At 34.6% G+C, this 12,489-nt stretch overlaps 1 protein-coding gene across 1 annotated transcript in view; it reads left to right on the forward strand.

Moving 5' to 3' along the window:
• LOC101897822 (transcription factor IIIB 90 kDa subunit) overlaps window positions 1–11,128 on the forward strand; it is an 85,791-nt gene extending 74,663 nt beyond the window's left edge. Inside the window, exons 4-8 of the mRNA XM_059124051.1 lie at window positions 1,396–1,545; window positions 5,088–5,314; window positions 5,377–6,149; window positions 6,213–6,328; window positions 10,508–11,128. Coding sequence (XP_058980034.1) covers window positions 1,396–1,545; window positions 5,088–5,314; window positions 5,377–6,149; window positions 6,213–6,328; window positions 10,508–10,647 — 1,406 coding nt within the window. The 3' untranslated portion in view covers window positions 10,648–11,128. The remainder of the gene's footprint in view (window positions 1–1,395; window positions 1,546–5,087; window positions 5,315–5,376; window positions 6,150–6,212; window positions 6,329–10,507) is intronic.
• Window positions 11,129–12,489: the final 1,361 nt, after the last annotated feature.

A 12,489-nucleotide genomic window follows, 5' to 3' on the forward strand; every position in this document is an offset into this window, starting at 1 on the left:
CTCTTTTGAGTCTATTTTCTTTCTGTTGCGGTGTAAGTTCTTGCACTTTTTGAAATTACAATGGCTTTACCCCGAGCTCATTTTTCAATATTTACCGAATGGAATATTGCGATATGTTGATCTCACGAGCCATTTTTTGCCACTGCGATGCGGATTTCGATCAAGTCGCTTCTTTACTTTTCGAACCATTTCTGCTGATGTTGCTGGTTTCTTCCGTCCACTTCCTTGACTCGCGCTACCAGTAAGACGGTAACGAGCGATGGTACGAGACACAAAAGATTTATTCACATTTAAATGCTGGAGTGCTCTTACGATAGCCACTTGTGATTTTCCAGCCAAATATAATGATATCACGCTTGAATTCCATCACGAATAACTTTTTTTCTGGAAAATTCTCACCAGAATGGGTTTGTAATTAATGTAATATTAAAAGCTCAGAAAAGCTCAGTAAAGAGCTCAGAAGTACCGCTGCCAAATTTTATCAAAAACGGCTAAGATTTGGATATAGCTCCCATATATATCCTTAATACGATTTCAGGTTTATTGTGCAAATAATGGCTAATATTAGCCTAAATGGAGCGAGTTTCGGGACGTACGTTTCCATTTTGTGGAACTTGGCTCCGATATATATATATTTTAATATAATCCTTCTCGAAGTGATATCCTACACTCTATAGCAATGTTATTTGGTATAAAAGTTTAAAATGTTTCTCGCAAATTTAGTGAAAATCGATTCAGAATTGGATAATCCTTCTATCTAATAGTTCCCTCTGAAACCAAACTATAACAGCTCTAACGCCAAATGTTGATAGGTGGTATGATCTACTTCAAATAAATTATTTTTTTACCGGAGCTCTACTAAATATGCATATCATATAGTCGGCCCGCCCGACTTATGACTTTTTCCTTACCAGTTGAACTTGAGTTTGTGCCTTTTTTACAAAAGCTCAGACAATAGTTTAAACATGTTAGTACGTCTTTCTAAAAACTCCGCTTTATCTTAGGGTAGTGTGACAAAAGTACAAAGTTATAGTCCCATACGCACTGTTCTTGGTAGTGATTTAGGATTTAGTACTTTAAAGTACTTTTTTGGCACAATTTTTTTAAGTTCTAGTTCTACATTTCCTTTGGATGTACATATTTTTAAATATCGTACTGCTAAAGCATAAAATTCCACAAATCTGGATCTGTTGGACTTGATTAATTCAATATTCCTTGACAATAATATCGGAATAATAAAAATTTTCGACAAAGCCAGTCTATCAAGAACCTGCTGAACCAAATATTTTGTGCTGTAGAATACAACGAATAGCATTTAAGATCAATCAACTTTTTGGAGGTGTGTGCTTGTAATTTATTTTGTTCATGTTTTTCCCTCTATCTCTTTCTTTTCAGATCCTTGCCTCTACATAATGCGTTTTGCCAATAAACTGCAATTCGGCGCTAAGGCTCATGAGGTGTCTATGACGGCATTGCGTATCGTTCAACGCATGAAAAAAGATTCCATCCACTCGGGTCGAAGGCCAACTGGTCTCTGTGGTGCAGGTAAATTCAGTCGATGTTTTCATTTCATCTTTTTTTAATTGATGCAATTTTATTGTTTTCACAAAAAAACGGAGACGGAGGGGAGGGAGGTGTTATGTTCCGTATTTTATTGCAAAGTTAGCTGTTCTTTTGTACACATGTTTGTTTGTGTGAGCCTAGTTATGGGCCACATACATGCGGTGTTGTTAAATTGTTTTGATGCTGTTTGTAAAAAAATCGCTACTTGTATTCCAGGTAAAGCTCCTGTTGTATTTGTTTGTTTTTTTTACTAAGAGTGAAAATTAAAAAATATATATTAATATATAAAACTATGATGAAGTACTTGTTAAACTGGATGTTAAGGGGTCATTCACTTCGGTTAGTAGTTCAAACAAACAAAAGTTGAGAAGACCTGTTTACAATACATGAAACGTATTAAAAAATTATTTAATAAAATGGTGTTAAGTTGTTGCTTCTATAAATAAGTAGGTATATACTGTTATGCACCTTTCTAGAAATTTAATATAAGTGAAATTGATATTAGTGTTTTGCCAATTTGAAATTTTTAAAACCTTAGTCAGCTTATAATTTAACGTCGATCAAGATCATATATTTTAATATCTTATAGACGAAATCCGGAAATTAGGTATTCTATTGTGAAACAACGAATAGTAAAGTTAGTTATCTATTACATCCATATCGGAACCAGTCGAAGTTCTTGAACAAGGCTAGGTTGGCCTGAAGGACAACTACTGCACTCGGAGACCTCCCTTTCCATTGTGAAAACTTAAATAGCAGACGAAGAGTTGGTAGTAATACTAATATCGGGCGTTTGTTTTGCCAATCCTGGTTCCGCCATTGCATGACATGTGCACATCACCCATCGTAAACGTTGGTGTTACCACCTTGCCGGGAAGAGAACAATATTCGACAAGCTGACGTCTTAAGTAACCGAAGCTCTTCATTTGATACGTTAACTAAGACGTGGAACATGACAGAGGTCGTTTCATACTTGTTGTTAGGTTTCGACGGCGATTTGCAACGATTCAAATGGTTTAGGAACTTTTTCCGATTAGGTTCCTCCACCACACCACCTAATCTCAAATTTTAGTTTTTCAACTCGGAGATCTGTAAGATTTACTGGAAATGGTGGGTATATTAGATAGAAAAAGTATGAAAACCTAATATACTCCATTGTTTGGAAAATAACTCATTTGATAATAGAGGGTGAGATGAAAAAACTGCAACCAACTTCAGATTGCTGTCATTTCTAAGCCACTCGTCCGACATCTGTTAAAATTATTTCAGTGACAGCTCATTATATTGTTTACAAGCGTACGAAAGAATTTTGGTGAGAATTTTCCAGAAAAAAAGGTTATTCGTGATGGAATTCAAGCGTGATTTCTTTATATTTGGCTGTAAAACCACAAGTAGCTATCGTTAGAGCACTCCAGCATTTAAATGTGAATAAATCTTTTGTGTCTCGTACCATCGCTCGTTACCGTGATACTGGTAGCGTGGCCCGACGTCAAGGAAGTGGACGGAAGAAAACAGCAACATCAGCAGAAATGCTTCGAAAAGTAAAGAAGCGACTTGATCGAAACCTGTGTCGCAGTGGCCGAAAAAATGGATCGTGAGCTGAACATATCTTAACATTCGGCAAATATTGAAAAATGAGCTCTGCGTAAAACCATTGAAATTCCAAAAAAGTGCAAGAACTTACATCGCAACAGAAAGAAAATAGACTCAAAGAGCTAAAGAGTTGCTTCGCTTGGCCGAAAGTGGTGAACTGCCGAATTTAGTTGTCCAGCAGTTTGTAAACAAACAAATTGGTCGTGTTTACTTGTCAAAGAGGTCAGCTGAAAATGTGCACCTTCGGTTAGCCACCAGAACTCAAGCGCCGGCCAATATGATGGTGTGGGCCGTCATAACAACCGATGGTCGCTCTCCGCTCGTATTAATGGACCGTGGCATCAGAATAAATGCCGAATATTATCGCGAAAATATTCTGGAGGGCGTATTAAAGCCTTGGGCAAACATTTTGGCTGCAGACCTTGGACATTCCAACAGGACTCAGCACCGTCGCACTCAGCTCGCGCCACCCAAGAATGCTTACAAAATGAGGTTCCTCGCTTCATTTGCAGCGCACAATGGCCACAAAAACTCCGGATACCAATCCGATAGAATATTGTGTCTGGATTATTTTGGAAAACAAGGTTGGCACTAAAAAATACCAAAGTGTCGATCACCTCAAGCAAGCGCTTCGCCGGGAATGAGCCAAAATACCGCAGAACAACATTCGGACAGCGTGTGACGATGTTTTTGGCCGTTTGAAGGCGATAATTCGTTCCAAAGGTGAACAATTCGAACAAATCTAAGCTTATTTTAAAATTTGATGCTTCTTCCTACTTTTTTTCTTTCATTCAATAAAATTATAAAAAATGTAAAAATTATGGCGTTTGACCATTGCACAATGGACCCACTTCCAATTTATCTGTCCAAAACTAATTCAACGTCTCAAAGATACCAACAGTGACCCCCATATTAAATTTCCGCTCGATCCTTTCACCTAATACCAAATTTAGTAGCATTTATCACGTCTATCCCAAATTCCAAATTTGGGGATTCCAGCTCTATACATTTACTCAATACCAAATATTTTTGTACAGATTTCCAAAACCATCCCTTCGCCCAATTCCAAGTTTAGTACTATTCGAACAACAAATACAAATTTCCAAACCAAATCTCAACCTCAGATACCAACAGTTAAATAAATATCAAATTTCAACATTTTATCTCATCCGAATACGCAATTTAGTACCACTTAGTACTATCCGAGCAATAATATTAGTACACATTTTCAAAACAGTATCCATATCTTATTTCCAGATACCAGCAGAATTTAAGGATTCCAGCTCTATCCCTTCACCAAATACCAAATTTAGTACCATTTAGTACTTTTTCTTCAAATATCCGACTCATTTCCGGACTTCCTACTAATCTCAAAGACATATATCATTGGTAATCTAAATATATTTTTTCAGAATTTTATCTCTATCCCTTCACTAAATACTAAATGTAGTACCATTCAGTACTTTTCGTACAATTATGGTGCACATTTCCGAAACGACCTCCATATATCCAGGCTGCAAAACACAACAGCGACGCTGATACCAAATTTCAGATTTCAAGCACTACTGCTCACCCAATAACAAAATGTATCAAATATAGGTTATTAAGCACTTTTTCTGCACTTGTTGTATTTCCAAAACCACCTCTTTATCACAAATCTACTACCAACAGGGACCCCAATACCAACATTTAAATTAAATTCACCCAAAACGGAATTGTATCAAATCTTCATTTTATATCCATAATCATAAAGAGTTATATCGTCTGGAGGTGGATTGTGAAATAATCCACTCCAGTGAGGAATGCGGACATCGAGTTGCTCGAAACTTATGCATGTTCATCAAAGTTGTAACACCTCTCCGAACTTTTTCCAAGTTGTGCCCCTATGTTTTTTGTCGAGTATTTATTTTTGCCATTCTGTACACTTTCAGCTCTGCTAATTGCCGCTCGAATGCATGAATTTAATCGAACAATTGTGGATATTGTGCGGATAGTAAAAATCCACGAATCCACTCTACGTAAAAGACTGACCGAATTTGCCGACACACCCTCAAGCGCCTTGACATTAGACGAGTTCATGTCGGTGGATTTGGAAGCGGAACAGGATCCACCAGCATTTAAGGCAGCAAGGAAAAAGGATCGGGAACGTATAAAAGAGGTAGGACATTTATAAGTCCAGGTGGCAAGCATTTTAAAATATTGAAACGTTTTCATTTTCAGATTGGCGAAAGCGAACTGACCGAATTGCAAAAAGAAATCGATCTACAACTGGAACAGGACTTGAAACGTGCCCAAAAAAGTGCTCTCAAACGTTTAACATTTGGCAAAGACGATTTCGAGGAAGAAGAAACTGCCGAATTCATAGAAAAATCCAATCTGGAAGCCATAGAAGAGTGTTTGGCAGACAATCCCGATTTATCAGAAGCCGCACCGAAAACAAAAAAATTGGTAATAGAAGGTCTTAAGCCAGACATCGAATCAATGTGTCAGCCAACAGCAAGTGAATTGCAAGAATTGGAGAAGGCCCAGTCCCAAAAAGATGACATTGGTGAATTGAGTCTAGAAGGTCTGGACGATGAAGAAATCAATAATTACATATTAACCCACGAGGAGGCAGAACGCAAAAACATTATGTGGAAAGCATTAAATGCCGAATACCTCAAAGAAATGAAGGAGAAAGAAGAAAGACTAGCCAAAGAACGGGAAGAAGGTAAACCGGAAAAGAAGAAACGTAAATCGAGGAAAAAAATCATCGGCCCATCGACAACGGCCGGTGAAGCCATCGAAAAGATGTTGCAGGAAAAGAAAATCTCCACGAAAATTAACTATGATATTCTCAAGACTTTGACGGAAGGTGGTGCCAGTAGCAGTAACAATGCATCGAGTAGTGATAATGCGCCGACGTCGAGTGGCATTATAAAACAAGAAGTTAAAGATATTAAACCCAAAGTTGATGTGATAATTGAATCGGGACCAATTCATACGAAGCATGGGTTTGTATTCTGTTCATGTTCGATTTATTGTTCGGCAAATTTTTATATTCTTTTTGTTTTTAGTCGTGGAAAGCCTTCGTATTCAATAGGTGGCCCTAGTGCAAAAATCCCCAAATTGGAAATGGGTCTGCCGGTTGGAGAACCAGAGCCAAAGGAAGATGCTGTTGTCGTAGAAAATGGTAATTGTATAGCTTACATAGGTGTATAGAGTTATAAACATTATGTGTTGCTGAGCTTAAAAATATAATGAAACACATAAAAGTCATAAAATCGGGTCGTTCCAAATAAGTCAGTTGTAACTATTGTTAATTAGAAAAATAGTAATATAACGGGTCCAAATTGGAAACGTGCGGGTTAATGAGATTTCAATATTAACATATATAAAATATGAATTATACCGAGTACTTTTCTTGCTTTAGGTAATAAGATTTGTAATTTTTCGAAATTTATTGTTGTTGTAAGTGTTCCTACAGGAAAAAACTTCCATTAAGTTACCAAACTGATTAAAAAAATCGCCTTTAGTGTAACATTCTGATTTTTGAGGTTGACCCAAATTGACAAATATTTTGCAGCTTTCACACGTGTCAGCAACAACAACCGACTGCAATTTCGAAACATTAAGGTAGAAGGATAGCCTCTACCATATACAGTCATTATAACCTACGTCATTTTGTAGACAGGGTATTGTATGACAATCTGTCTGTCCATGTCAAATTCGGTGTGGCAGCCTATTACGAGGAAGTCGAAGAGAATAACTCGACCCATCTTCTCTAGTAATATTTTAAATTTTTCAATTTCCAAATTTAGATTTTACATTTTAATCTATACAGTTAATCCATCGTTGGAGAAGTAGAAACTATTTGTAATTGAATATTATTTTCCAATCGGCTATAATGAAAAATCCATAAAACCCTGTAAAAATTATAAATCTTCAAAAATTGTGAAATCGTAATTACTAATTTACAAAGTAAATTACTGCCGAGGTATATCCTCCACCAGGAAAAAGTTTTTTCGTCAGTAACGCTTTAGATTATTCATCAGAGTTTCCATAAAGTACATCAGAATGAAATTTTAAGTCGCTTTTATGTCGTCCGCCTGCCTGACGGATAGAGCTTGCATTGCATTTTTTCGAATGATTGGCATTGGAAATGGACTACACAGTCCACGTATAGGTTTAGCCCCCATGTAACAATTGTTCTTGATTTTCGGTATTCAGAACATTTTGCGTTTTTGGTTCCTTTTCCACGAAAAATTGTAAATATAGATGCACTACTTAATATATATTAAACACTTTAGGTAAATGGGTAGGTATGGCATGTTTAAGAGTTTGTCAATCAAATTGGATGTAATATTGCTAGTCAGGTTTATAGAATATAGTTCTTGAAAAAGTCCAAAATAAGTATTTCCGAAAAATTCTACCTTATCTTGGCTCTTTAAATCGTTCAACCTTCATGCCACATTTTAGAATTCAGCTCCATTTCTTCGCATTTAATACAATCGTACCTTTTAACCTGGCCCTGATGGCGTTCCAACGTTTATTCTAAAATCTTGTGCTGATGTGCTTCACGTGCCGCTCACTAAAATTTTTAATTTTTCCCTAATGAAAGGTTATTTTCCATGTTACTGGAGGTCGAGCTTTGTCATTCCTCTTCATAAATCAGGAAATAGGAGTTTAGTCGATAATTATAGATGTATCGCTAAATTAAGCGCTATTCCCAAACTCTTTGAACTTTTAGTTTCGCGTAGGATATCTCACTACCTAAAATCTATAATTTCACCTTTTCAACATGGATTCATGAAAGGTAGATCTACAATAACTAATCTCTTAGAATTTGTTTGTCATGTACATAGCGGTTTTGTTAGTAAACAGCAGACTGATGTAATTTATACGGATTTTAGCAAAGCTTTTGATACGGTAGTGCACAAGTTATTGCTCCTTAAATTAGATCTAATGGGTTTCCCAACATCACTGTTAAACTGGATATCCTCCTATTTAGAATGTCGCACCCAAAAGGTTCTCTTTAATGATACATCTTCGAAAAATATTTATGTTTCATCTGGTGTACCGCAGGGAAGTCACTTGGGTCCACTACTATTTGTTCTTTACCTGAATGATCTTCCGAAAATTATTCGTTTTTCTAAAATTCTGATGTACGCTGATGATGTGAAACTGTTTCTTCACATTAACTCACTTAACGATGCAATTTCATTACAATATGATTTAGACACCTTCGTAAATTGGTGTAGTGCGAATGGTATGTCTCTTAATCTAAAAAAATGCAAAAAATTGTCGCTATTTCGAAATCAGCCATTACTATCTAACTATTATATTGGCTCTTATAAATTGGATAATGTTGAATCTTTCGTTGATTTGGGCGTAATCTTAGATCCTAAGCTACGGTTTCATTTACACATTGATTCTTGTGTTAATAAAGCTAAATCTTTACTAGGCTTTATCAAGCGTTGGTCAAAAGAGTTTAATGACCCTTACGTAACCAAAAGATTGTTTGTTAGTCTAGTTCGTCCAGTATTAGAATATGGTTGTATATTATGGAGTCCATTTTATAAATATTATTCTGATAAAATTGAATCGGTACAAATTCAGTTTTTAATTTTCGCTTTGCGTGGTTTAAATTGGAACCCCTCTGAACTTCTTCCGCCATACGAGAGTCGTTTAATGTTAATCGATCTTCCATCTCTTGAAAAAAGACGTTTTATGTTAAGAGCATTATTTATCATAAAATTATTACGTGGATTGATTGATTCCCCTTTTCTCACTGGTGAAATAAACTATAATGTTCCCTTTCGTAGAACTCGCAATTTTGAACCGTTAAAATTGTCCATAGCAAGAAGAAATTATGAACTTAATAGCCCACTGAGATCACTTTGTGTAATTTACAACAGTTTATGTAACACTATTTGCTTATATAGTCCCTTGAACACAATAAAAAATTGTATTCTGCATATGTAATTTTTGTTGTGCTATGTCTATGCTAATATTTTGTTTATGTAACCTTATATTTATGTCTTCTTAACTCTATAAGCTCATTTTTACGGCATATTATCTACAACTCCCTCCGCGGAACCAGTAGAACTTCGCCTTTGAGCACCAGTTGTACATGTTATATAATGTTTGTTTTACTTCATCAAGCTGCTTGATCATCTGGCATCTGATCTACAATCCCTATGCGGAACAGTAGACGTGGCCAATGCGCAGTGCTTGTAGATTGTTGCTTTGTAAATTTATGTTTACTAATCTGTGTGTGACTTTTAAAATGTCTTTTGTATTTTAACCACTGGCTGATGTAGTTTCTGTAGCCGGTGTAAAACCATTGCTAACCTGCCTTGGTCCGGACTTTGGTGTGTACGCGCTCTCTACGTCATAGGGAGGTTGCCCCCTCGGTCGGCAGGGGCGGGTGTGAGAGGCGTGGGACCGAACGAAAAAAAAACCTCATGGTAAAATAAGGAATGTAAAGTCATTTCAGATTAACAGATTGATTTCTGCATTATCTGTAGTTTACTCTGTCGAATTTCACTGCATAGAAAATAGGTTCTTATCTCTGATATTTGTAAACACATTGGATTTATAACTATATATTTTGACAATGAAATGTTGTCAAGTGGGTAATTTTGAAAAAAATATATATAAGAATACGAAAAAAATTTTGGCTATAACAATACAAAATCTAGTATATTTAGTACCAATAATGCCATATGCCAAGATAATATTATAGAAGAACAATGATAATATTATAGAAATTTGGCTCCAGAACAAAATATTCCCTTAATGCCAACTCATGCTACATTTCAAAATACTATCTCTTCTCTGTCGCTACTACCATTTGGTACATTTTAGTATCAAAATTGTATACTTTTTAAAACGTTTTTCGTTTTTTTTTATAGTGCCAAAAATCGAAAATATAATATTTAGTACCTTTTTAGAACATATTCCCAATCTCAGCACCTTATCTGAGGCCTCTCACACATTTTCACATTTTAGCAATATTTACTTTTTTATATATTATATGCTATGGTGCACTAATTGTGGAATAATGAAATTATATTACTTGTTTCATTTTTAAGCTTTTAATTTCCCATTTTGGCAATTTTTTCCTTTTTTAAATACCCGATGTCAAAAAGCTTGATGCTCGTTGATACGTATTTGTTTGGTTGTAAAGTGCGTAAATGTTTTTTTTTTTTAATAATCTACTTGACACTTATAACGGGTTTTCATATAAATCTAAAGCCCAGTTTTTTTCTTTTTTTTTAATTTTAAAACAAATAAGCTAATTCATATAAATTCATGTACATATATATTTTCATACTCACCCATATTTCTCTGCTATTGTCCATTTTAGATGATATTGAAGACGATGATGCCGTTGCTGAAGATGAGGTCGAGCCAGAACCTGAAAAAGAATATTCATCGCTTAAGGATATGCTCAATGATGGCAATGATGATGATGACTATTATGGCTATGATGAAGATAACTACTAGGAATATGAATATCCCCACATACGTACATACATGTACACACATGCGGTATAGATATATATTTATTTATAAGAATAATATAAACAAACAAATAACAAAGTCATTGATTGCTTTGCTTAGCTGTATGGCAATAGAAGTCTGTTGTTTTTCCTTTTGATAATATTAAACAATAATAATAAGTTTTTTTATAATTTAGTTACCATTCATATGGAAAAATTTTATTTAATTCTTTTTTTTTTTGTGTATTTCTTTCAATACATTCGACTTCATTGTGATTATGATTGTGTATCAATTTTTTTATATTCATAGCTACCATTGTATTTTGTTTTATTCCTATCTTTTTTGCATCTTAAAATAGTAAGATTTTAGTTTAATTTTCATTTCATTCTAGGCTTTAGATAATAAATAACATTGTAATACATATTGTGTATTTGTATTTTCGCAAAGAATAAATATCAAATAAATTGGCATTCTACATAAACAATTGAAGTTATCTTTTTTATTAACTTTTCTTAGGGTATGAAAACTCCTCCAATTCTTCAAAGGAAAACCTCGATTAAGAAGAAATAAATATTATTTAATGATAATCTTAAGCAATTCAAAACGATAAAATTATAATTGCAAAAGAATAATGCATAAGTCGATTTCGCTGAAAACAGATATATTTATATAGAAACGAAACCACGAGTTGTTTAACAAAAGTAGAGAATGACACTCCTAGAAAGAGAAATACATGTGCAGAAATATGGCCAAAACGACGCAAATTATAAACATATCTTACAATGATGTTAAAAAGTTTTTCTATTTTCATAAAATGCTCATGTGTTGTACCAGAAATCACTTCAATACAATAGGACATTACCGAGAATAACGTAGAAAAGGCCAGTTTTCCTTTTATAAAGAGGGGCAAATAGAAATCAGTTGAGTGTAATTTTCGGAGCATATTTATAACTTTGGGGTACAATGCTTCAATATGCAAAAAACAAAAATCAAGCTTAGCATCAAGTACAACACCTAAACAATTTATACGGTCAACAAAATCCACTGCTACACCATTAACATGTATATCAATACTCCTATTCAGTCGGCTAGGTGGGCCAAATATCTAAGATGATTATTACTTAACCTAATATTGTATTTATGCTATTATCTAATTGAAAGCTTGATTGTCCATTAAAAAATAAATGAATGTCGTACATAAACGGATGACAACCGCAATTAGATAGGATACTACTAATAATATTTATGGTCCATTTCTATGTACGTTTATTTTTATATTTTTAATCAATTTAGAATTGGTGACTATCTTTCTATATTGTGAAAAAGTGGTTATATTAGGTATTTGCATGGTAGAATAACAAGGTAACCCTTTCAGGCCAGCTGTTATCAATTCGCCTTTCATTTACACATAAGAAAATTGTTTCATGATTTCAAACTTTAACAATGCTTTTGATAGAAAATCGAGATGTTACGTTTTTATAGAGTATGAGGGAAAAAGTGTATATTCATCATATGGTAGGTATAGGTAATATGGAGATCTAAAATTCGTGGATATTTGAAATAAGTGAAACCGGGAATCAATTTCATATAGAAGATAAACCGATACATGGAATTTCATCATCTTATTTGTACGGGCTTCAAAAGTGAAGATGAACGATTCCAGAGCATATTGGATTGGTTTAGGGAACAAAACATTGGCAATTTTTTGGGGTGAAATTAAATATTGAGATAATTTTTTTTAATTCAAATTGTTCGAATGTATAAAAGTTATCCTGTCTACTATACATGTCATAGCTGAGCAAAGAATATGCGTGGACTCACAGTAGACTCAGCCCCCTGTATCTT

Source organism: Musca domestica, unplaced genomic scaffold (genome assembly GCF_030504385.1).
Source record: "Musca domestica strain aabys unplaced genomic scaffold, Musca_domestica.polishedcontigs.V.1.1 1, whole genome shotgun sequence".
Lineage (NCBI taxonomy): Eukaryota > Metazoa > Arthropoda > Insecta > Diptera > Muscidae > Musca > Musca domestica.